The 25982-nt window shown below is 44.3% G+C and overlaps 1 protein-coding gene and 1 long non-coding RNA gene across 8 annotated transcripts in view; one reads left to right on the plus strand and one right to left on the minus strand.

Moving 5' to 3' along the window:
* The window catches only part of LOC109499514, a 102298-nt gene that overhangs the window by 33350 nt on the left and 42966 nt on the right, over positions 1-25982 (minus strand). For 3 of the 4 annotated variants that reach the window (XR_006597479.1, XR_002742153.2, XR_006597478.1), the window contains exons 3-4: positions 19515-19589; positions 17219-17558 (exon numbers count right to left, since the gene is read on the minus strand). This is a non-coding gene — a long non-coding RNA (uncharacterized LOC109499514). Of the gene's footprint in view, positions 1-17218; positions 17559-17985; positions 18774-19514; positions 19590-25982 lie in introns of all 4 variants that reach the window. The other variant, XR_006597481.1, reaches the window with a different exon arrangement.
* On the plus strand, positions 1123-25160 carry SLC17A3 (solute carrier family 17 member 3). 4 transcript variants are annotated; one of them, XM_019830130.3, is made up of 13 exons: positions 1123-1942; positions 8189-8306; positions 12990-13201; positions 13609-13842; positions 13928-14015; positions 18611-18697; positions 21931-22049; positions 22176-22337; positions 23062-23191; positions 23292-23439; positions 23730-23820; positions 24740-24876; positions 24960-25160. In XM_019830130.3, exons 2-12 carry the CDS (start codon positions 8216-8218, stop codon positions 24872-24874), a joined length of 1497 nt encoding a protein of 498 aa, XP_019685689.2. In that variant the 5' UTR covers positions 1123-1942; positions 8189-8215; the 3' UTR covers positions 24875-24876; positions 24960-25160. The 4 variants fall into 4 exon arrangements, with proteins under 4 accessions (XP_019685689.2, XP_019685688.2, XP_019685691.2 ...); XM_019830129.3 differs by lacking the exon at positions 1123-1942 and adding an exon at positions 2210-2363; XM_019830132.3 differs by lacking the exons at positions 1123-1942; positions 22176-22337 and adding an exon at positions 2210-2363.

Raw genomic sequence — 25982 nt, forward strand, 5'->3', positions numbered from 1 at the left:
TGCTGACAGCTCACAGCCTGGAGCCTGCTTCGGATTCTCTGTCTCCCTCTCTCTCTGCCCCTCCCCACACCCCAAATAAACACTAAAAAATTTTTTTTAGTAAATAATTAAAAACAAAGGATTGGAAACGAAGAGATAACCACCATCTTTACTCGCAAACACATTTAGCTAGCAAGTTCTACGGAGAGTCATGTTGGAATATTGATTGGAATTCTGACAGAAGGCAGAATAATACCGGTGAGGTTCCACTATGAGCTTGATGACCGGATTGGCCCCATATGCTACAGAGACAGTGAGGCAAAAGAGGAATGTGACTTGGAGAAAAAAAAGGCTTCGCCAGAACCACAACGAAGACTTAAGGTTCTAAGCGGGTGTAACAGGCCAACATGGGGGGTTCACAGTTTAAAGAGTGTTTGAAAAAGCTGCCAAGCTCCAGAGAATGACGGTTACCATTTAGCCAAGTCTTTCGTCTCGGGAGTTAGACTCATCTGATGTGTTTGTTTGACAGTTGTCCCTGGATCTCCCAAGTCACTGCCAGATACTAGGGGGCAGAGTGCACATGAGAGGTATTTCCTCTGCCGAGGCCACCTTGACCTTCTAGACTGGAAACAACAGGCTCTCTGTGATCACGATAGGACAGTGCACCGAAGTCCTCTGAAACAGCACCCAGAATCAGAGCCGGCATCCTGCTGCCTCGTCGTGTGGCTCATTATTAATGACAGTTGTATACCGTCTTAGGGAAACCACTCTGAGGATAACTTGGACGCACATCCAAGGAGAAATGTGCACTAATTCTCAGGACTAAAACAAAGTGATTTAAACATCAACATTTTTCAAAAGGAAAACGTAAATTTCATACAGGTGGACATTACAATCTGAGTCAAGGAAATATTTCAACCTGTAGTCAAGTTTCCAAAAATTCATTATAGACGTTTGCAACGTTGAATTTTTTTTCCCACACAACAACATGAGGCTCTTTCTTCGCAGTCAAATTTGTGGAACAGAAGGGCGACCAGCGCTCGGGAACCTTAAAATGAAGTTAAAAGTTAATCGCAAAACCAAAGGCTGGATTCTCTGGCTTGGATAATGATTCAGGGTTAGTCACATTTCACATGATAGTTGAATTCGGAAGTTGCTACTCATTTATTGCGGGGTCCAGAGTCCAGAGTCTTTCGAACTGACTCAGGGAAAAGTCTGTTGCACAGAAAGTTGAAATTTACATCCCCCCTTCCTGCATCATGAACTTTGAGCGTCCATGCTTAAATCTCCCAAGTGCAAAGGGACAAATCCACTTTTCTTTTCTCTTCTTATCTTTTAAGACTACCATACAAGTTGCCTAAAAGAAGGGTGAGAAGACACATAATGAATGCTAGGTAAACAGGAGCTCTGAATCTCCGAGGCTGGGCTCCTTCTGAATTCTTGAGCTCACGGATGCGCTCTACCGGCTCCCACTCTTCCAAGGTGCGAGCGGGTGGTTTACTCCCCCACCCAGGACAGTTCAAATAGATACAAAGAGCCACGCTCCAAATCAGAAGAAGATCTCTGGGGCCATAAACCAAGAAGGAACTCAAAGTCAAGGCGATGAGTAGGATCTGAAGCAAGGAGGCTCCCAAGCACAGGTTTAATTTTCCACGGCTGGAGACGGGCTGGAACGCTGTCATGGGAAAAGGGGTCTGCTGTGTAGGCACCGAGCATGCGGGGAGCTGGAAACGAACCATCTGCAGGAAGCTGGGGGTGACCCCTTCGCCTCCTCTTTGAGCTGAGGACAAGGAACTACAGACAAGTGAGGAGGTTTTCAGCCACGTAGAGGTATTGTCGAAAACGAGCCAAGCAAAAGAAACTGAAAGGCAATGACCTCGACTGTGCCCTTGTGGCTCTTCCCAATCCACGTTGCTTATCGTCCAAAGTGAGTTATGGAATAGTCCACACTGCACGGCAGCAGGTATACAAACTTAAGTCGCAGACAAAGCATTGCTTTATATAGTTTAGGAACCCACCTACGGGTAGTTAAAATAAAACAGTACGGAGAAACTTCACTGAATTTATGTGAAATGGTTTTGTTATTATGGGGTGTCAAAAGAGAAAGGACAAGGAAAACCAACAGGGAAGGTCAAGCTGATCTGTAACATTATAATTCACATATTTCAAAGAAAAAAATTAACAAAAATTCACAGGGAAAAAAACACAAGGGAGAAAAAAAAAGATTCCACTTTTTGTATAAATCTCGCTGGATGAATCTCATTAATGATTAGCAATTCGAGTCCCAGGGTAGGAAAGAAGCCTCAGCCTTCTGCTGGGAGTGAAGGGAGAGAGCACTAAGGAGTAGCCAGTTCTGTCTAAGTCATCCCTTGGACACTAAGTTGGTAAGTCACTTGTCCTACCGATTCATATGAAACTCTACGGGTCCTTTCTGTGTAAAGACTGACCATTTTATATGCTCCCAGAGTCCCAGGTTTTCTCATATTGATTTAAAAATAAGGTGAGGGAAGATGTAGAAACCCCTACTTTCTTTCTTTTTTTTAACGTTTATTTATTTTTAAGAGACAGAGCATGAGTGGGGGAGGAACAGAGAGAGAGGGAGACACAGAATCTGTAGCAGGCTCCAGGCTCTGAGCTGTCAGCACAGAGCCCGACGCGGGGCTCGAACCCATGGACTGTGAGATCATGACCTGAGTCGAAGTCAGATGCAAAACCCTGTCTTAACAAGGCAGAGGGAAGCGAGGTACAAGCAGGGAGCTGAAGTCTTGTGCCTGATCGTCCATAAACGTGCATAAAATGTCAACTGTGGATGGCATTTTCAAGAAACAGGGACTCTAGTGAGGGGTGTAGAAGCTGAATTTGGGGGGTTAAATTCAGGGGCCTGTGAAACAAGTATCAGCTCTTTTATTTACCAACTGAGTGTCCTGGACGAAGAGTGTCAAAATCTCCACCTAGGGTTGATGTAAGCTGGTCGGTACAGTAGTTAGGAGCAGAGGCTGGCATGACTTCCATTATACCAACAGCTGGCAGGACACAAGGAACAGATAGAGGGTAGCGTCCAAGAAATATTTCAGATAAGAAGCAACGGGCCACCACCTCTCCATCCCTTACACGAAGATTCGCTGCAACCAAGACGTCTGTACTGGGCTTTTCTCTTGGACGGATTCATAGCGGCAACAGGCTATGCCTGGCGTGCTGAAGGACCCCAGCCTCTTGTAATCAGGTTCATCCCCTTGGTTTCCCTCCCAGACCAAAGAGGGTCCAGGGCTTTGACACAAGATAAGGCTGGGGGCGGCTCTCATCCAAGGCAGCATCTAGAAGAATGCCGAGCTGAGTCATGACTCATGACATGATGAAAATGTAAACAAACCAAGATGGCTGAGGAGAAAAGAGGAATTGCGGAGATGGGGGCGATGGAAGGGCACTAGGGTCAAAAGCAGTTGGTAGGCGGGGCTGAGGGCAGGTGAAAGATAATCAGAGAGAGTCCTCAAGGCAGGAACATAGGAGCTGCAACTTTTTGATGGCACTTGTGACCTCAGAGACGTTAGCGGGACACCCATGGCTTGAAACCTAAAGGTCTGCAGGAAGTTGACCTTCAGTGTGATTCCTTGGGAGCACTGCCTGGAAGCAGAAACATCTCAGGATGCCATATACAGTCTCTGACCCAGGCGACCAGCACAGTGTTCTGGACCCATACTGGAAACTCAAGGTAGCTGTTTGTAAAAAATTACATATATATATATATATACACACACATATATATGATCATAGATATGGTCATATCATAGACATGGGATTGGGCACCGAGGTTTCCAGAGCAAGGCATGTCTGGCTGTCTAGAATAGAGATAATAGAGAACTAAAAGTACCTGAGATGACTTTACCCAGGTTATTATTTAAGCGTCTGCTTCCAAGAAAGCTGATACCCTGAGAACGCTGTTAATAAATACTGAGATAGTATTCCCGTTTATGAGTCTTGAAAGTGACTTGAAAATGGACAAAAAGATCTTCTGTGGAATAGAGAAGTTTCACTGGGGATGCCATCCTGGAGACATCGACTCAGCGCTGGAGAGTTCAAGAACTCCGTCCTGCCATGATGGAAAGGTCCCAGACACACACCTTTAAGAATAGGTCAAGTTGGGGGCGCCTGGGTGGCGCAGTCGGTTAAGCGTCCGACTTCAGCCAGGTCACGATCTTGCGGTCTGTGAGTTCGAGCCCCGCGTCGGGCTCTGGGCTGATGGCTCAGAGCCTGGAGCCTGTTTCCGATTCTGTGTCTCCCTCTCTCTCTGCCCCTCCCCTGTTCGTGCTCTGTCTCTCTCTGTCCCAAAAATAAATAAACGTTGAAAAAAAAATTTAAAAAAAAGAATAGGTCAAGTTGTGGGAAACCAGGAATGTGGCACGCCATAGTGCTTTCATCCAGTGGAATGTGGCCTCAAACCCAGGGGACAGGATGTTGCTCTCCGTCCTCAGGGCCAGCTGTGAGGCAGTCCAGGCATAAAAGCAAAGAGTAAAATAGCCTTAAGTTCGAGATCACTCTATAATCACTATATGCTGTTGCTTGTCTGTGGAATGATTACGGCACCATGTGCAAAGTTTGGCCAGCTAGGATGTCACGGACGAATTTCAGTGCCTGAGACTCAAGCTCACGGTTCTCCTGGTGTCCCTGAAAATGGCGTAGCATACAGTTGAAAGAAGCCACGAAAAGGAGACGGCAAGACATTAAGTCCAGGTCGTTTGAAGAACACGGTCCAGGTAGGCAACAAACTGTTCATAAAGCAAAAGGATGCTCAGTATATCACACGGATCAGACAGCCGTCTGTCTCCGGTCCTGGAGATAGGACCTGGAGAAGCCAACAAGCCACACAGAAGGATACTTGGTTCGTAGAATTGGGCCAGCAGCCACGGGTCAGTGGAAACAAATAACACTTGGAATTTAATCCTGGGACTTGTGTAGGATGGAATCCCTCTTTATTCTTTTCCGTGAGAACCACCACGTCTGTGGGAAGTGGGAGGGCCTAATGAATCTCCCGACATACTCATGTTTGTAGAGGAGTTTGGTCCGAGTGCCTTGTGCTGGGACGTAAAGTAAGAATGAACATGGATCCCAGGCACCAGATTCCACATCTGTTCGTTCAGCAGGGAAACGGGGCCTTTGTTCCTGGGGGGCGGGAGGGGGTGGTGCAGGGACTTCCCTATAACCGGCTCTCTGGAATTCCTGAAACAGGGTGTCAAGTGATATAAATCCCTCCAGGAAAAATTTTAAATGCCGAGGGCAAAATAAAAAATGTGGGTTCATAGTAAATGGTTGCACCAAGAGCAGAGGCCCAAGGGGAAGATGGGTGACGGGTTTCCTTACCCTGGTGGTGCGCTGGTATTTCCCAACTGGCTTTCCAGGGCGGGAAAAACACATATGCAAACACACATGGGTATATTATAAATTTTATCGGGGCGCCTAGGTGGCTCAGTTGGTTAAGCATCCAACTCTTGATTTTGGCTCAGGTTATGATCTCATGGTTTGTGGGATCGAGCCCCATGTTGGGCTCTGCGCTGACAGCATGGAGGCTGCTTGGGATTCTCTCTCTCCCTCCTTCTGCCCCTCTCTCACTCACACTCACTCACTCTCTCTCAAAATAAATAAATAAACTAATTTTTTTTTATTTTACCGATAGAATCTGAGGCACACGGTTTACGAATAATAATATACAATACTGTTATTATAAGTTCTGTATAGTCAGTTGATTATCAGGTAGTACTGTCCTTTGTCTCCAGGTTTATTGAGGTGTAGAAAACAAATAGACATTTTGTGTACCTAAGGTGTAAAACTTTCATGTATTTTTGCTAAACGCTGTGTTGGTAGCAACCTATGGCTGAAATTCAACCACAGTTTGACAAATGAAATTGAATCTCCATCTGCCAATTCTTCCCAATATATTTGTTGTCATTAAATGTCATACCTGATCTACTGTTGAATTACTTCTCTCTCATACAGATTATATTCACCAGACCGAAACCATTTTCAGATTGCAGACTCTGAATCACAACAGTCCAAAAATTTTTATTATTATTTAGCTTTTTATATAGTTGCAGGGATCGGAACTGTTTGATTCTACATTACCATCTGCAAAATGCATACATTTTCCAAATTAACTTCATGTTACTAAAATTTATAATACCACGTGAGAGTTAACATAAAATTTCTGACACTAATACCTTTATACATTTTTTTAAAGGGAGAATTCCATACATCGCCATACCTCCTTCTCTTCCCCCTTTATTTATTTTTTATTTTTTATTTTTTTGAGAGAGAGAGAGAAAGTGCTAGGCAGGGAGAAGGGCAGAGGGAGAGAGTGAGAGAGAATCCCAAGCAGGCTCTGTGCTGTCAGCGCAGGGCTCAACATGGAGCTCGGACTCAGGAACCGGGAGATCATGACCTGAGCCAAAGTCAAGAGTTGGACGCTTACCCGACTGAGGCACCCCCGCATGTCTAACATAATATTATTTAATAAGTTTCTTAAGTCCAGGAAACCAACAAATCAAGCCCAAATTTGTACCGTTCGTCTTTTTTGTTTTTTCATGTGAATACTCCAGTTGTGGCCAGTTTCAAGCCACCAACATGACATCACTGAATTCAGAGTTAGGAAGAAATATGCAACACCACGTCTTTATATAGTATTCCCACCATCTAGATGCGGGAGACATGAACAACATCTAGATGCGGGAGACATACCCAAGAGTAAAACTCAGTAACATAATTATGAAGTCATGGGCTGCAAATATTTACCTTTTTAAACTATATTTTCTTTCATTCCAAATTTATATAATTTAATTGCCAATAATGGCTGTTTTCAACAACCAGCTTGCAAAATTCCTAGAAATGTAGCAGTCTGCTTTTGCCGGCCCATGTGACCTGACTTCAATACCCCACGGTCTTATCCCGTACCCTCCTCTCTGAGCCATCTTGTGTTCTCTGGTTTTCCTATCTCAATTCAGGTTCTGCCTTCATCTATTTACATAATTTTTCCCTATATAGCTTAACATTTCTGATGATGCCTGTTTGGTTGTCATGTTGTTTTTTTGTGCATGTTTGTTTGTTTTGTTTTGTTTAGGACTTCCATGTAAAGTGCTTCTACAAAAAGCCAACCACCCTCCCATCCAGAAATTATTGTATTTCTTGGTGAGACAACTGTCAGATGTCGCATGGCCCTCATCAAAGAGTCTAAGGAAGGGGAAACTAAGAACATGATCCAACATCAAAAGTTGAGAGGGCTCAGAGTCTTAAGCTTGATCATCCAATTTTACCTCCATTTTCCCTGCCAGATTATGGTTTTAGTTTTTCATGCTATGGGTCAGTTAAAACCAACCTCACAATCCCAACTACCTGTTAATTAAACAACAGGATATTTATAACTTGAAGCCAAGCAGATCCTGCTTATAATAGAAACATTGTGCATCTGAGGCGGTCGTGGGTCCAAATTGTAGGGACCCCAAACAACTATTAGTGCCTAGATCCCCATGTTAGTTATTTCCAGAACTTCGCAGACACATTATCATCTGTGGCCATGAATAATACGGGATTAAAATTGTATCATCACAGGCAAATATGGTCCCCAAGTATTAGTGACATACATACAGGAACCCTCATGGGGGGTCAAATGGGGAAGCAGTTTGGGAATCATGGGGGCACTAGAAAGCAGGTTGTCGGGTGCAGTAGAAGATTCCAGAGGAGTTCTGAAGTGACCCACATCTGTGGTGGCTCTGACAACGATGACAGTAGACTATGTGACAACCACTCGTTGAGTGCCAGACCTGCGCAGTCTATTGAACCCTTGTGATTCTTGATGAAGGTGCTGCCGCTGTGGTGGTGGTGGGTGTTCTTACAACAGATAAGAAACGGAAACACTCAAATCTGCTCCTGGTGACACTTGGCACGTTAGGTAAATCATGAGCCTGGATTTGAACTTGGAAATGCCCAGATTCAAAGCCAGCACTCTTACCCTGGCACACAGGGACCACTCTAGATCCTAATAATAAACAGTTCCTCCCGTTAGGCATGGTGCATCAGTTGTAGGAGGCCTGGAGGGAATAATGATCCTCCCAGGACCCCACCCACATGAAATGGCCTAGCTTTAAATTGTTTGGTGACCACTGTTTATGCGTATCAGAGGAGTCTCTCTTGGCTGACACCTGTGGATTGCATATTGCCCCAATAGGTGAAAAACATCTGGGGAAAGAACACGATGGCCACCATGACGGAATTGAGTCCCACAGCAGGGAAGACTAAACACTCCCAAGATACACGAGTGGATGAGAGTCTCGTTCCCAAGAAAGGTAAACTCAACCTTGACTCCTTGGGTTTAGGATTTGGTAGTGGATTCTTTACGTGCACTGTCATAAGACAAACAAATGAATTCATATAAGTTGTTGAATTCTTTTTAAAAATCAGGTAATATTAATGTGTGCTTTTCAAATATATGAAGGAAATAAATATCACTGTTCGAAAAAAATCTTGCATTTCTGAGGATTATCTTTTAATCTTTGTCCGTGTGCATTTACAGTTTTTGATAGTTGCTGCCAAATTTGTATACACCCACTATTGTGTATTCTTCTTGTCGCTGCATGGAATATTGTAAACATAATTGTATTGCTTAATTAGGTATAGTAAGAAAACTTTTAATTTGACCACACATACTTTTCCATATTGCTTTATAATACTCACAACTATTCTTAAGGATGCGTATTAGTGTTTCAGGATGTCTAATAGAGCATTATTTACCTGAAAAATCCTCTTGTGGTTGGAAATTTAAGTTAGAGTTTTGTTTTGCTACTAAGCTATCTTTACATATATTATACATATGCAAACATTCTTTAACATAGCAATTGTCCGAAGTTGGAATTATTATTTCTTCAGTGTGTATTCCTAAGAAATGAAAATTTTGATGCAAAGGCCGTAAATATTTCCTTTCCACTGGCCACCATAGAGACCTCAGTATTCAATCTGAACTAAAGTGAAGCCACATGAAGGATTTTGAGTGGAAGAGGGGGTGATCTAATTTGTGGCATGACTACAACAGTTCATTTGCTATATTGTAAATAGATTGGAGGGGCACCTGGGTGGCTCAGTCGGTTGAGCGTCCAACTTTGGCTCAGGTCATGATCTCGTGGTTCATGAGTTCAAGCCCCGTGTCAGGCTCTGTGCTGACAGCTCAGAGCCTGGAGCCTGCTTCGGATTCGGTGTCTCCCTCTCTCTATGCCCCTCCCCCAGTTGCGCTCTCTCTCTCTCTCTCTCTCTCTCTCTCTCTCTCTCAACTAAATTAACATTTTAAAAAACCATAAAATAGATTGGAAGCAGGAAGTCAAGTTAAAGGCTATTGCAAATATCCAAGCAAGAGGTGTTGGTAGCCAGAATCCTCTGGAAACAGCTCTAAACCAAGAGACAGCAATGGCTCTGGTGAGAAGTGGTTGGATTCTGTACACATTTTCCATGTAAAGACAATAGTATGTTCCAGACAGACTGGATCTAAGGTGCAAAAGAAAGAAATCAAGCGTCTGGAAGGATAGAATTTCCATCATCTGAGTTGGGAAAGAATGTGGGTGGACCAAGCTTGGGAGGGAGAGCTCAGGCATTCAGTTTGATAGATTCAGAATCTATTAAGTTTGATTTTTTGATTAGCTTATCAATTGATTTTTAGTGGAACAAAAAATGACACATCTTAAAATCAATGGCAGCTTTAATTTGACAAAACGCACTGCTACAGTATTATACCTTGACTTTATTTTGATTTAAAATATGAGATATTGTTCCAACTTTATTCTTCCATATATCTAACCAGAGAGCTCAGAATCACATGCATAATTTAGCTTTCCTCCATGAATTGCCGTAATGTCCTTTACTCACTGTATGATTTTTTTGGATGCTTTTCTATTGTTCCTTAGATTTTCTCTTTTTTTTTGGTGTCTTATTTTAGCCTTGTAACAAATTTCAATGCTGTGTAATGCAAACATCTTTCAATGTGTGCCCTCTCCTCCAAAAAAACCTTTCATGTAGTCTGTTAATGTATATAACGCATCTTTATTATTTGATGCCAACCGTATTTATTTTCTATCCCTGCAAACATATTACCACAAACTTAATGGCCTAAAATGACACACATTTACGATGTCACAACTTCTGTGGGTCAGGGGTTAAGACATGCCTTGGTTTAGTTGGTTCTTCTCTACATCTCACAAGGCTGCAATTGAGCAGTTGTCCAGGTTGTGTTCTCATCTGGAGGCTAGACTGGGGAAGATCCCACTTCCAAGATCATTCAGGTTGTTGGGAGAATTCATCCCCTTACAACCGTACAGCTGAAGGTCCTGGTTTGGGCAGGATTTTGGCTAGAGGCCACTCTCTTGTCCTAGAGGCAGCCCATAGTTCCTTACCGTGTTGGCTTCTCCAACTCTCTGCGTCCTTTATCAAGCCCATGAGTAAAGTATCCAGCTTCAGTTTCGAGTCTTATAATGAAAATCATGAGAGTGCATCCCTTCACTTGCTGGCTAGAAGCAGCTCATAGGTCTTGCCCCCATTCGAGTGGAGGGGATTAGACACATTTGTGAACTCATGAGGTGGGAATCATTGGAGTCACCCTAGGCTCTGTTTGTCACATCATGTTAAAAAACAAGTCTCCTGGACTCTGATTAGAGTAGTATCGAATTCTTCCATATATAACCTTCAAGTTTCAAAAGTCGATGATTTCATAGTGTCAGTGCTCTCTTCCAGCGGTTAAATACTATGCCTATAAGATATTTATTAATTTGCACACACTCACACATACATACAAACTCACACACTCTCATGTAGCTAAGGGTAATCCTTGAAAATATTTCACAGCCAGCATGACGCTGGCACCAATCTATTAGAGTGGATATGGCTGGAATGATTCATCCATTATGGACATAGGACAGAAAAAATCTTTAAGGACACATGTAGTAGCTTGTAGGAAATACTTATTAGCAAGCAAGCATCAGGCTTAGCCTTTTAAACACATCCTCTACTTAATCTTTCAGCAACCTAACGAGACTGATGTTCAACCCACTCATTTGTGAGCCATTAGTCTCTTGGTTTGCTGATACTGTTTTTCAGTAGCCTTTGGTCTCTAAGATCCCAGGCCACGTGGAGAAATCAGAGAACACAAGAACTCACAAATTATTAGTTGACTTGATTGACATAAGAAGTCACCACCCAGCTTTGAATCAGGAAGGAAAACTTTCACAAGAATATTGTATTTGAGCTTCTCACTCTAATTTGGGTATGTTTTACAGTTTTTTTTTCCAAATTCTGCCTCCCCCACCCCATTCACTAAATGAGAAAACAGTATGTCCTTGTGGGGGAAGACTCTTTTGTTATCTCAAGGTACCTCCTTCCTTGAAGTTTTGAGGATTTCTTGAAGACACACAGGGACCTCTTATCCCACACCATGTAAACCCCACAGATGAGTGCACTTGACTTACAGCAAAGGTATTCTCATGGGGTCATCTAGGACAAAGTAAAAGCCATCATATACTTGCCCAACAATGGTTAACAGCATAGACACCTGACACATAGCGGGTCTCTCTGTATCTATGTCCTTCTCATCCATAAAACGAGGATAGCCGTGGTAGCGGCTTCAGAGGATTTAGTGAATTAATTCTCAGTCATTATGTCCCATGACCTATCGGAGCCATCTGATGCACCTGCTGACTCCCTCCTCCCTGAAGCCCTTTTCCCCTGGCCTTTTAGGACACCACACTCTCCTAGTTTTCTTCCAAAACCTACTGATCATCCCTTTTCAGTTTCCTTTGCTGGTCTCTCCCCATTCATTTGGCCTTTCTAAACATTGGAACCCCCAGGGTCAGTCCTTGGTTCTCTTCTCTCTGTGTTCTCACTTCCCAAATATCATGGCTTCAGGTATCACGTGTAGATTATTAACTCCCAGTCTTATACCTCAACTCCTACCTCTCTTCTAAACTCTAGAGTTGTGTATCCAACAACATTCTCAACACTCAGAGTGCCTAAAAGGGAGCTCTGTTGGTCCAACAATAAGTTGTTGATCCCCACACTCCCCAAACCCCTGCTCTGGCCACACAACTCCCTTCCTCAGTGAACCTCAACTCTACTCTTCTAGTTCCTAGACAAGAACCTCTCTGGTGCCCCTCCCCCACTGGTCTGTAAAACCTAAAGCTTGATTTAGTGTGCCTTTCCCCCACCCCGCGGGTCCGTTTGGGATCCGATTACATTTTCCCGCTTCTGCTGCTCCCACCACAGTCCAATGCCCCTCACTTCTCTTCTGCATTATTGCAATAGCCTCTTCCCGGCAACAGCCATCTTCCCCAGAAATACAAAAACAGCCTTGAATGCTGTGCTCATTTCTCTTTCTGCTATTTTTTTCGCTATATTTTTCCATAGTTTGTAGTTGTCAATTTCTCTAATGAGAAAATCTTTCTAGGGGCTTGATTTTAAACTTTAAATGAAAGCTCGTCCTCAATGACTGGACATGTGCGGAGAACAATCCTCTACCCCAACGAACAATTCCCTCAGAGTTTAAAAAATTACATTTTCTGTATATAATGTGTAACATAGGACATACAATATAAATTATGTAATTTAATTAAATTTAGTTGATCAAATTATGTGACTTAAATAGGTACATATACATATACTTCCTTATGTGTATATAAAATGTATATTTTGCCACATAGGTATTTACTTCCGAGTAATTTCATCAACTATAGAATACAATAACCCAAGAACGAGAGAGACAAAACCATAGGAAGGATAGATGCCTCAGAGCCAGTCAGTCTCTACACAGTCATGGTATGAAAACAACCTTCAGTTCAACTCAGTGATCGCCTCCTTTTGTATCTTTCCTAAAGCCAATAGCAAAGCCATTTCACTCATTAGGTGATGGTCTGTGGTACCTTCCTGTGGTATAACTTGCGAGAAGCAAATGATGGCTTAATAAGGAAAGCACTAATGTCATGTTATGATATTTCCAGTTCTAAGCTTCCGCTCCACTCGCTATGGAATAGCCTTTATCACACATTTCTGCAATTTTATACTGATGACACAGTATGCTGCCATCAACATCAGCATGGTGGCCATGGTCAACGGCACAAACCGTCAGTCCCAGTTTAATGGCTCCACTGAGAGTCTGCCTCTTGACGCACTTGGTGGCTCAAATGATGCGCCAAACAGTCTCCCAGCAGAGGTAAGCAATACGAGATTTAAGCTGTGTTCTTGTTTTTGCTGTTTGTTTAGAGCTTATATGTTAAAAAGTTTTATTTGGGGGGGGGGCACCCGGGTGGCTCAGTCAGTTAAGCATCCGATTCCTGAGATTTTGGCTCAGGTCATGATCTCACGGTTCGTGAGTTCGAGCTCTGCATTGGGCCCCACGTTGACAACACAGAGGCTGTTTGGGATTCTCTCTCTCTCTCCCTCTCTCTCTGCCCCACCCCTGCTCGTGCTCTCTCTCTCTCTCAAAATAAATTAACACTTAAGAGAAGTTTTACTTGGCAAAATAGTGATTTGAAAGCAAGTGAGAGATATAAAGAGGTGTCTTCAGTTATGTAAGAACCTTCCTGTTAACGGCTTACTACAGCATTCTGTTTCTTCAAGGCCCCTGTGTATGACTGGAGCCCTCAAATCCAAGGCATCATTTTTGGTTCTGTCAACTATGGCATGATGCTGACAACGGCTCCCAGCGGGTACCTGGCTGGAAGAATAGGAACAAAGCGTGTGGTTGGCGTTTCTTTGGTTGTATCCTCCCTTCTCATTATCTTCACCCCGCTGGCGGCTGACCTGGGGCTAGCCTTCCTCATTGCAACCCGAACAGTCCAGGGCCTGGCCCAGGTATCCAGACAGTTTGTGAATATGAAATGGATATGAATTTCTACATGGCACCACATACCAACAGCTCTAACTGTTTTGACTTCAGGGCTCGATATTTGGGGGCCAGCACGCGCTTTGGGAGAGATGGGGTCCTCCATGTGAACGAAGCCGCCTCTGCACCCTCGCTCTATCAGGTAGAAACACATAACCGAAATGAGTCCACTCAATCCAACATTCTCACCCTGGGGTACGTGAGAATTTCTCTGTTGAATGTGTTTTTCTTTTTTCCTCAATGGCGACCAAATATTTATAAATTAAGGAGATGGATCCTTTGTGCCATGACTTTGTTTTTTTTTTTAATTTTTTAAATGTTTATTTTTCGGAGAGAGAGAGAGAGACAAAGTGCGAGTGGGGGAGGGGCAGAGAGGGAGGGAGACACAGAATCCGAAGCAGGCTTCAGGCTCCGAGCTGTCGACACAGAGCCCGACACGAGGCTCGAGCTCACGAACCGTGAGATCGTGACCTGAGCCGAAGTCGGACGCTCAATCCACTGAACCACCCAGGTGCCCCGCTTTCTGTCATTTTTCCCCAAGTTGTCATTTATAACACGGCTTTGCTTATAATGACTTTTCCTATGTGTAAAAACTATATTCTTGCATATTTAAATTGATCATCCTTTTCTTTTATGGCTTCTGGATTTTGAGTCATAGATGGACAAGTTACAAAAGCATCCACCCACGTTTTTCCTTGAACTTGCCTGATTTCGTTTTCATACCTAAATTTCTAATACACTGGGAGTCTATATTGGTATTCTATGTATGAGGTACAGATCTAACTTAACCTTCTTTGGCAGAGTTCTCAGTTGTTCTGAGAACTGCTTTCTGATCATGATTTGCCTGGACAGTGTATCTGGAATGAATATTCTAAAAATATTGGGGAAGAATGAAAAACAGAAAGAATAGGGCTAACAACCAGGAGATTGATGAAGTAGTTTCTGGATAAGAAAACTGGGGTAACTCCCCAGCTAACTTATGGATCACAAGGGAGTCAGGGACTCTTCAAGCCCAGAAAACAAGACACACATACACACACACACCCTGACTGACCTCACCCCCCTCTGGACCGTCTAGAGCCCTTTACAACCCTGGAGAAGTATTTTCTGTCACCAGAGCTCATATCCACTGATAGGGGAATAGTCCACTAATTTGGACTATGAGGAAACTCACATCCATCATCGCAGCTGACTAATGGGGCTTCTCAAGCATTGAGATTGACCCCCTCCCCCCACAAAACCTCAAACATTTTAAAGAAAACAAAAGCACAAAAGAGAGAGACCAAACTCAAAAACTGTGAGAACAAATCCAAATGAAGAAGAAATTAAAAGAAGCTTTTACATGATTAACCAATACCACGGGAGAGATCTAAGGGACTATGTATCATAACATTTATTTAAAAAAGAAAAAACCGTCAGAACGGCGAGCATCCAAAAGACAAGAAATAATAAGGGTTGGTGAGGATGTGGAGAAAAGAGAATCTCTGCGTCCTATCTGTAGGAATGTAAATTGGTGCAGCGACCGTGGAAAACAGGATAGAGGTTCCTCAAAAAGCTAAAAATAAAAGTACCGTACCACCCAATAACTGCACATCTGAGTATTTACCTGAGGGAAATGAAAACACCAATGCAAAAGACATATGCACTCCTGGGTTTACTGCAGCATCGTTTACAAGAGCCAAGATATGAAAGCAGCCCAGATGTCCACCAATAGATGGACAGATGAAGAAGATATGGTGTGTAGACATAATGGAATGTTATTTGGTCGCCAAAAAAATGAAATCTTGCCATTTGCAACAACATGAATGAACCCAAAAAGGCTGTTTCGCTAAGTCATGTAAGTCAGACAGAGAAAGACAATTATCGTGCAGTCTCACTTATACGTGGCATCTAAAAGAACCACCAAATGACAGTAACAACAGGAAAGAGAAACAGACTCATAAATATAGAGAACCAACCAGTGGTTTCCAGAGGTTGAGTGGGGGTGGGAGATAGGCCAAACAGGGGAGGGAGATTAAGAGATACAAACTTCCAGGTATAAAATAAATAAGTCAAGGGAATGAAAAGTACGGCGTAGGGAACATACTCGATAATGTTGTAATAATTTAGTATGGGGATAGATGGTAACTATGCTTACTGTGGCATTTTGTAATGTAATTGTCAAATCACTATGTTGTACACCTGGAACTAATATCAACCATGCTTCAATTAAAAATTTAAAAACAGTAATTAAAAAAACCAGACTGCTATAAAAATAGTCAGTAATGAAAAGTATAATCGCTAATATTTTTAACTGCAATGAGTGGCCTGGATACCTAAATGAAGGGAGATGGCCTTCCATGGAAAGCATGGAAGAAAAGTTTAAAATCTTGGAAGGAAGACAGTGACCTTGTAGAAGTAGCTGCTCCCTCCCTCTCGTTTCCTGCTCTATAGGCATAGTGCTCCTGGAACAGGTCAACTGACTAGGAGAATCCTGGGAATCTAGAAGACTGCAAGTTCCAGAGGCTTCCTTGTTTTGGGTGTTAGGGACCATCTCAGTGGCCCCAAGAAGGTAGTCTCTACTGGCCTCTAGAAACCTCTTCTGCTTCAGAAGAGCACAGATCCAATGGCTGTCTAAGGGGCCAACAGGAAGCCATTGGAGGAACCCATCAGTAGGTGGGATGGGCTAAGCCTACCCACCTGCCTCAGTAGTTCTTACAGAAATGGCCATTTCTGGTGATTCTAGGACTTCTCAACAGGCTGAACTGGTAAGCAGTAGGACTCATCCCGTGAGGTTGAAGGAAGACTTCCCACAAAGACACCTAACGGTGGAAGGGCCCAGTACTATCAGCCTCTGGGGCAAAACGTACTAGGTCTTTCTCTCCAAGGAACCACAAAGGCACATCTAGAGGCAGGAAACTTTGTAGCCACTTAAGGGAGGAAGGCTAAGCAGACAAAACAGAACTGGTATCTCATATTTGAGGCAGGCCTCATAGGTAATAGAAACACACACACACACACACACACACACACAATCTGAAGATGATAGTTTATCATACAGCAGTGAAAATAGAAAAAAAACCAAAACCCTGCGATTTTCAGACAGCCACACGGGTAGTGTTAGAAACACAAATGCAGAACGAATAAAGCGTGTCTGTTAGGGAGGAAACTGCCTTGATGCAATGTCAGCCCCAAGTACACCACCTGGCAAGCTGTCCCAGAGGTCATGGGGCAAACAGGCTCACAGGCCAAATCAGGCACCGTAATTGTACAGTTAAACGACTTCGAAGCACAGAGTGAGATGTAAGGTGGGAAATCGGGTAACTGAACACGTTTAAGGTAAAGCGGGTGGAAGGATCACCCTACCTGGGTCACGCGTGCTGAATGTTCGAACACCCTGTCTCTGTCTGTCTGCTGCATTATCCTGCCCGTTGGTGGTGTGGATGGGAGAACCAGAGCTGGGCTTCAGGCGAGGGAGCCCACGGAGGGGCGGCACCCTGGGCCAGTGACACACACTTGCTCCATGCGAGAGACACAGGGCCGGGGGGCCTCCACTTAGCCGCTAAAGAACCTGTTACTGCCAGGGGTGTTACTTCCGTCTGCAGGCAGAGTGGTCCGGGGGCCAGAGTGGGAATTCCCAGCGGATGGCTGAAGGAGGCCCCCACCGTCACAAGTCACCACCACTGGGCTGGTAAACAGGCTCTTTCTAGGAAGGAAAAAAAAAAAAAGCTGATTCAAAATATTTATCAATTTCTGTGCTCTAAATACTACCATCGCGGCTGATTTAAAGACAGCAACTTCAAGTCACTGAACGCCGAGTTGGGAAGAGATGTGCACACTTTTCTCTGGTTCCCGCACACCTCCGATTGGATATGCCCGCGAATAGCTAGAGTCTTGTGTTTATAATTATTGCCTACCTAGTATTATGTGGCTGCTGCTCTTTCTACCTTTTTCTATCTACATTCCAAGACAAACATATCATTCTTAGCGAATTACTTATCGTTAATGAACACGGCTTATGTATCCTGTCTCTCTCTCGAAAACAAATAAACCTTAAAAAATAAGAAAAATTAATTAAAAACTAAATAAATAGATAATAAATAAAAGGAACAAACAGATAAATAAAAACTCACGCGTCTGTAATTTGACAAGTTGGTGTTAATCTGGAAAATAAAAACACATAATAGCCTAGTTTTGGAAAAGTTGTTGGAAGGAAGGGTGCCCTACTATGTATGAGAATGCTCTGTGAAGCCAGGGAAATTAAAAGCGTGATTGGCACCGTAACAGACAAATCTAGCTTTCTGCCTGCATGTGGCTTAAATGCCTTTACCAAGAGGTAAGTGTGTGTGTAGATACATATTATATATGTTTGCAGGGAGGAAAGCTATGCAACGATATATCACATAACAGGTAATGGTTAATATTAGAGACAAGAGTGGGAACGGACGGGGGCGGCACGTCGCGGGACTCTGCTTCGCGATAATTTACTTTCTCAATAAGCATATGTCACATGACTTGCGTAATTAAAAATTAAAATAACACGGGAGGAAGAAGCATGGCTGTTGTCTGCAATGCTATCAGGGAACTCCCAGAAAAACGGGCCCTCAGGAGCACTAAGTGATAAATCTGAAGTTCACGTATTCTGATACGCTAGTCTGGTTATGGTTGGTGACACCACGTTAACATATCATCCGTCATTCTGTCGGTGTCTATCCAGCGGCGGTCCACAGCCCCACAGGTTACTCTGTCTCTTTGCAGGAATGATGCTGGGAACCTTCACCATCATCCTCCTGGGTGGCATCATCAGCCAAACCCTTGGGTGGCCTTTTGTCTTCTATATCTTTGGTAAGCAGCTGTCTCCCCATTCCAGGGTTTCATATTCAGGGCGAGTGTCCAAGGATCAGTCTGCGATGCTATCGATCTGCCATAAAGCATCATTAGCACACAGTGGTTGGGCGTGCGCTTCCCCCCCCCCACCCCCGCCTCCCCCTGCCCCCGGTTCCGGCTGCAGGTGACAGGCTTGCAGAGCAGTGGTTTGGGACAGATGAAAGAAAGACGCGCAGAGAGCAAGCCACCGCTGTGGGTTTTCTCTCCCATCGAGTGCCATCAGGACAGGGGCCTGGGTTGGGTGCAAGCTTCCAAAAGGAGAGAAAACACTAAACACCAACAAGGCGAAGGCGAGGAGGGACCACAACCTGGAGGTCTAGGGCAGGGCACAAGAAGAGGGAACGCAGCAGAAACAGAACTGAGGAGACAAATCTAAAAGCCGGGAGAGTGTGAGGCAGGAAAGAGCACCCAATAAAGGCAACGACATACAGAGGAAACCCGGTTATTTGTGGGGCACGTGTGTGAAGACATCATCTGAGCCCGTGGTGGGGAAATTCACTGGAAAAGATCAAAGAACAGAATCGAGGACTTGCAAAGAATCGGAGACAGAGTCTGTTTCCACAAGACAGACTGAAAACACTGACAATTCAGAGGCAGTTGGGCAGAATGCCCACCGCCTTCTTTCTCCAGCGGCTCCAGAGGAAGCGCTGGGGGGCCCTTTGACAAATGACGACGCAAGACCTAAAAGGATCGAACTATTTCTCTGCAAGCTAACTGTAGCGCAGACAAAAGCTCAAAAATCTGGTAGAGGAAGACGAAGACACTCAGCACCCACCTCGGTGTCATCCACGATGTCCGGTTCCCATCGTAGATTACCAGGCGTGGCAACATAAAAGCAGGAAGACACAACCTGTAAGAAAAAGAGTAAAAAGATCAATCAAAACGGACGCAGAACTGGCACCGATGTTAGAATAATGGGTGAAGGGTTGCCAAAGTCAATGAAAACTACACGCTCACAGACCCAAGAACAATGGATCTGAAGCACAGGCAACATGAAGAAAACGATATCAAGTTATAGGTAACCGGATGGCTGAAAGCCAGTGAGAAAGATGAACATTTTAAAAGCAGTGAAAGCTAAATACGTATCACACACAGAACAACAGAGACAGTGAAGAGGGTAGCCTTCCTGTCGGAAGCAACGCAAGGAGGAAGGCAGTGAAATAAAAGTTTTCATGTCCTGCAAGGAAAACAAAGAAACAAACCGTCAACATAGAACTCTGGGGATGGGGGGGGGGATGTCAAAAACAGACAAAATAAGGACATTTTTAGCCACACCAAAGTTGAGAGACTAAGAAATTTAAATTAAAAATAGCAGTACTGTTGTCAATAGCACGGGCAAGTACGTAACATAGGAATAAATCCGACAAAAGGTGGGAAAGACTGATGCCCTGAAAACCGTTCTCATGAAAATAAAAGGATTCTAGAAGAGCCAAATAATTTTGCAAATGAGTTACAAAGTTGGAGGACTCACACTGCCCGATGTTAAGACACAGAAGATTACGCCATCGGGACACGGCAGTGTTGGCATATTGGCAGAAAATAAATCAGCGGAGCACAGTCCCAAACAGACTCACACATAAAAGGTAAGTTGATTTTTGACAAAGATGCAAAGGGAATCCAATGGAGAAAGGAATAGGCTTTTCAACAAGATGTCGCTCAAAAACTGGATACTTTGGTCCAGTCTTATACCCTACACAAAAACAAACTCAAAATAAATCCTGGACCTAATTTTAAAATCTGAAGTTATTATCCTTCCAGAAGAAAGCCTGTGAGAAAATCCTTGCTCTCTAGTTAGGCAAAGATTTCTTAGACGTGACACCAAAGGCTTGATCCGTAAAATTACGAACTGATAGGCTGAATTTCATCAGAGTAAAAACTTGTCTTTACGAGCTGTTATTAGGATAATAAAGACAGGGAAAAAATACTTGCAAAACACGTATGTAATAAGGACTTTTATCCAGAATGTGTAAATAATTCTCAACACTCAATTATAAGAAAACAGAACAAAAAATGGTTTGGCAGTGGCAAAGACGCTTCAGAGAGGGAAAGTAAACACATGGAAAGGTGCTCAACATCTTTCGTCATGAGGGGAATGCAATTAAGAATGAGAGAACCTCTGAACACCTGTTACAATGGCTCATTGTGACACAGTTAAGAAATGTGGATGTGGTCTCTGTCCCCAGGTTCCGACCCAGAGCTCCTAAAACCCCTGTAATTGCCTGAGTGTTATGAACATCTTTTGTCCTAACAAGACAGCTCTTGGTGGACCCGAGACAGCTTCACGATGAGGGCTGGGCACCAGAAAGAACAAACCCCGATTAGAAGCTTGGAAGCTTCAGCCTCCATCCTCCAGGAGGGAAGGAGGCTGCAGGATGAGTTAATAATCTATTATGCCTACGTGATGTCACCTCCCTAAAGATCCCTGAACCGTGGGATCTTCCAGATCAGTGAACACCTCCATGTGCTGGGAGGGTGGCGTATCCCAGCTCCACAGGGGCTCCTGTGCTCAGAACCCCTTCCAGACCTTGCCCTGTGTACCTGTTTGTCTGGCTGTTCATCTGCAGCCTGTACAATATCCTTTGTAACAAACTGGCAGACGTAAGTAAATGTAAGTAAATGCTTCCTTGACTTTGGTGAGATGTTCCAGCCAATTATCAAAACCGAGAGGGGGATGTAGGAACCCCCACTTTGCAGTCAAGTCAGAAGCGTGCGTAACCCAGGGACCCACTGCTTGTGACTGGCATCCGAAGTGGGGGGCAGCCTTGTGGGACTGAGCCCTCCCCCTGCAGTGTCTGTGCCAACTACCAGTAGTTAGCGTCAAAGCTGAGCCAAGCTGGCGTCCGTGGAGAACTTGGAGGGTTGCTTAATGCGAAAACCTACACGTTTGCCGTCGAAAGCGCGGAAAGGGACAGCTTTCCTTTGGTAATATTAAAAAGGTTGAGAAAACCAAGTCCTAGGGTCTGTGATTTCCATACATACGAATAATCAAGAGATGTAAAAAAAAAAAAAAGAGGGTTCTAGAAAGTTGTGATATTCGTGCGCTCTTTTTTTTTTTTTTTTGAGACTTGCAAAGGGGATATTATGAGCAAGGGCTTGTCCCAGGACTTGTGCTCGAAAATGTGCCAACATAAAAGAAATTTCCACAGAAAGCAGAAACCGGCATGGTAACCAATTTTATCCTCTGCTTACAGGAGGCATTGGCTGCGTCTACTGCCTTCTCTGGTTTGTTCTGGTGTATGATGACCCCGTCTCTCACCCATGGATAAGTGTCACAGAAAAGGAGTATATCGTATCTTCCTTGGCCCAACAGGTACACGTAAGGGCTGCGACCATCCGCAGAGAGCTCGCGTCGGCCTCTGCATTTCGAGGGGGTAACGAAGCTCACGCGTGGGCCCGGCCCAGATCTTACCGTCCTAACCAGTACGCTTGTTTCCAGCTCAGCCCTCGTAAGCAGCCTCTTCCGTTCAAGGCCATGCTCAGGTCTCTACCCCTGTATGCCATTTGTCTGTGCAGTTTCAGCCATCAGTGGCTGGTCACCATACTGATTGTATACATGCCAACTTACATCAGCTCGGTGTTCAACGTTAATGTCAGAGATGTGAGTGCCTTTCCCTCTGGGCCTTTCTCCAGCGCGCATGACTCACCAATCACTTTGTCTTCACAAATCGTTCCATCCAGGAAAGTTTATCCTCTACTACCTACCACGAAATGATCTAATATTTAACACTCACGCTGGTAGCTTCTCTAAGGACATGACTGAAAAGGCTCCTGATGTTGTTAAGAAAGTAGGACTTCAGGAGCGCCTGAGTGGCTTCGTCAGTTGAGCATCTGACTTCAGCTCAGGTCATGATCTTGCCGTTGGTGGGTTCAAGCCCCCCCTCGGGCTCTGTGCTGATGGCTCGGAGCCTGGAGCCTGCTTCGGATTCTGTGTCTCCCTCTCTCTCTGCCCCTCGCCCTGGCCATGCTCTCTCTCTCTCTCTTAAAAATAAAATAAGCATTAAAAAAAAAAAAAGAAATGAGAAAGAAAGAATGGTCTTAGGGGCGCCTGGGTGTCTTAGTCGGTTGAGCATCTGACTTCAGCTCAGGTCATGATCTCACAGTTGGGTGAGTTCGAGCTCCGCATCTGGCTGTCTGCTGTCAGCCTGTCAGCACGGAGCCCAGAACCTGCTTTGGATCCTCTGTCTGTCTCTCTCTCTCTGCTTCTCCCCTGCTCTCAGGGTTGTCTTCGGGGTTGTCAGTATGATTATCAGTGGCTTCTCAAAAAAAAGGTGTGGGCTCACCACCCCTATTATGATGATTTACTCACGTCTTTTCCCCCTCAGAATGGGTTCCTGTCTGCCTTTCCTTTTATCATTTCCTGGGTCACTGGTATCCTGGGAGGCCAATTGGCAGATTTCCTCCTGACCAAGAATTTTAGGCTCGTTACCGTGAGGAAAATTGCCACATTTCTTGGTAAGAACAGGGCTTGAGGGTCAGATGATTCACAAAGCATACAAATACAACAGCCAAAGGTGTATCTCATTGTTTAATATGTCTGTTCCTCGTTCCCTAGGAAATTTCCCCTCTTCAGTGCTCCTCGTGGCTCTGACCTACCTCACCCTTGACTACGTCACCACAATGACCCTCCTCATAGTCTCATGTGGGTTAACCCCCTTCTGTCAGTCAGGGATCTATATCAACGCCTTAGACATTGCTCCAAGGTAGGATGGTCATCTCCACTCTTATATTTCACCTATTCTGAGAAAGACTTAGCCCGAAGCTTTCTGGGAGCCCCAAACTTTGGGACATAATAAATCACAGGCAAGGACCACAGATGGACCTGTGGCCATTTTTGTCAGGGATGTGGGGAGAGGGGGGTTATTGATTTGTCTCAGTGCCCCTCACTGAACGTACACAGTGCAAGTCCTTTCTGATGTAATCACATGAGCAAGGCTGAAGGATACTGTGAAGCATCTCTGGATCCAGCCTGGAACATTCCTGTCACCCACAGGCATTCCAGTTTTCTCATGGGAGCCTCGAGGGAATTCGGATACACAGCAGCTGTAGTGGCACCCACCATCAGCGGGTTTCTCCTCAGTCAGGTAGAGTGTTCGGGTCAAGGGCTCTGAAAACGCTCTGCCAAATCCATTTGTAAAGTTAGTAGTGTCCCTAAAGCATGTGCTTGCGTCGTAGAAAATAAAAGCAAACTGTGGGTAACTTTGTCATGAGGTCAACCTGGCAGAGAAAAATGTAGAACAATTCCTTTCGTGACCTCAGTCTTTCCTTGTTCTGAAGCCACAGAAGTGATGACCCCCTGGCAACATTCGGTCTTTGAAACTGAAATCACACAGCCGTACCGACGTCGTGGGACGGTAAATTCCATGCCCCGATGCAACTTGCCACGTCTTTGGCAACGCGGTGCAATTTTCATTTGCATAACCATCCCAAAGCAGACACATAGTAAAAGCAGATGTGCTGACGTGTCTCGTACACGCAGGCACGATTGTAGGTATTTCATACACAGTAATCTCCTTTAATTATTGATGCCCATGCCCATTATGAGAATGGTATACTGTGATCCTCACTTTCTGATGATAAAGCTGAAAATCTGATAGAACAGGTCTTTCCACTGAGAGGATGCAGAGTCAGAATTCTTCCTTCTGAGACCCGTCTAGCTCCAGAGCCTGCAGTGTTTCCCCCACACCACAGCAACGCAAGAAGAAAACACTCTTAGCATACTTGGCGTGTCATGATTTGCACACAAGAGAAAACGCATGGCGCTGCGGTAAATAGTGACAAACGCAGTTCTGTAGGTTAACTGTAAAGGTCCCCAAATCCCATTTATTAGGAATATTCTAAATGCACTCTGAAATTCTTTCTTTCCAACCATCAAGCCTCTTGCAGGAAATGAACGTCGACGTGGAGAGCCACTAGCAAATATGGTCTTCTAAACTATAAATATGGGCTCGTAGCAAAAAAAGGATGAAGGAGGAAACTTTACTGGAGGTTTTGTGTCCTCAGGATCCCGAATTCGGATGGAGAAATGTCTTTCTGTTGTTGTTTGCCATTAACCTATCGGGATTGATCTTCTACCTTATATTTGGAGATGCAGTTGTCCAAGACTGGGCTAAGGACAGGAAACTCACTCGTTTATGAAGGTAAAGGATAATGGTTTCATCTATGCATTTAACTAGAGGAACGCTATTGAAATTTTTAATTCAACATCCTTTTTCTTCCTTAGTTATCTCACCTCGGTAGGATGGAAAGTCACTGGGCACCTCTCTTCACAAAGGAGAAGCCCTTGGTGATGAGAAGACCAGGGGAGAGAACCTTGTTTGCTGCCATTCTTTTCACATCTGAGATCGGTTCTTTATGTTGCTAAGATTTCCTCCGGGGGAAAATACCCAATGAATGAAAGTTCAAATAAAGTGATAGCCATGAACAAAGTTGTCCTCTTCATGGAATTCCCGGTGGATTTAGAAGAACTGTTGTATCAGAGCTAACCGGCCAGACTCACAGTTTCTGGATCTCAAAACAGGAATCGGTGTTTTGAGACTCTGAATCTGAGGACATAACCTCACTAGGACAATAGTTTTTCCTATTTGTAAAAGGGAGTATTAATTTGTATTTGTTAGATCGGATATGGTCCGCATGCCCCTGCCTTTGTGTGTTCCACTCTTCGCCCCGCTTAGGCCCCGGCAAGCTGACCTGTTTTGTATCCACACTCCCGACTCCACTGGCCTCTGCTGGATTTTCAACGCAGGCTGAAGAGTGAGGACAGGGAGTATCTCTGTCTCTACGGTTCCTCCTGTGGGGTCTGCCGGTGGCTGATGCTTCCTCTACTGTTCAGATCACCTGACTGGCAGGACTTCCACACATTCTGGTGGCTTCTCTCTTCTCCTGTGCCTTCAGGCCTTTTTTTTTTTTTTTTTTTTTTTTGGCCTTCACTCCATTCCCAATCCTGTATAAACTGTCTCTTTTAACACCGTCTTCAAATTACCTACGTGGTGTGGGTCTGCCATGTTTTCCTTCCAGGAACCAACCAATTCAGTGGTTCCATCATATAGAAAGTTCACAACATGAAATGGATCAACATGTTTGTAAAATGGTAATTTATCGGTATCAGTGGGTTAGAGCATGTGCAGAGGGGCCAGGGCCATTTTCTCAGTTGCTCCCCGTGGTGATCTTCACTGTGTAGACAGTATGGCCAGCAAGTCATCTCATACAGAGGTGATGTGGTGGTCACAGTTCTGAATGAAAAGCC

This window comes from Felis catus, chromosome B2 (genome assembly GCF_018350175.1).
Source record: "Felis catus isolate Fca126 chromosome B2, F.catus_Fca126_mat1.0, whole genome shotgun sequence".
Classification (NCBI taxonomy): domain Eukaryota; kingdom Metazoa; phylum Chordata; class Mammalia; order Carnivora; family Felidae; genus Felis; species Felis catus.

Bases quoted from the DNA above. Each gene is read 5' to 3' on its own strand.
- SLC17A3 (XM_019830130.3), top strand. From the start codon at position 8,216: ATGGCCACCATGACGGAATTGAGTCCCACAGCAGGGAAGACTAAACAC. The intron at 23,192-23,291 runs GTAAGAACAGGG...CTCGTTCCCTAG, and splicing joins GAAAATTGCCACATTTCTTG to GAAATTTCCCCTCTTCAGTG. The intron at 23,821-24,739 runs GTAGAGTGTTCG...TTGTGTCCTCAG, and splicing joins GCGGGTTTCTCCTCAGTCAG to GATCCCGAATTCGGATGGAG.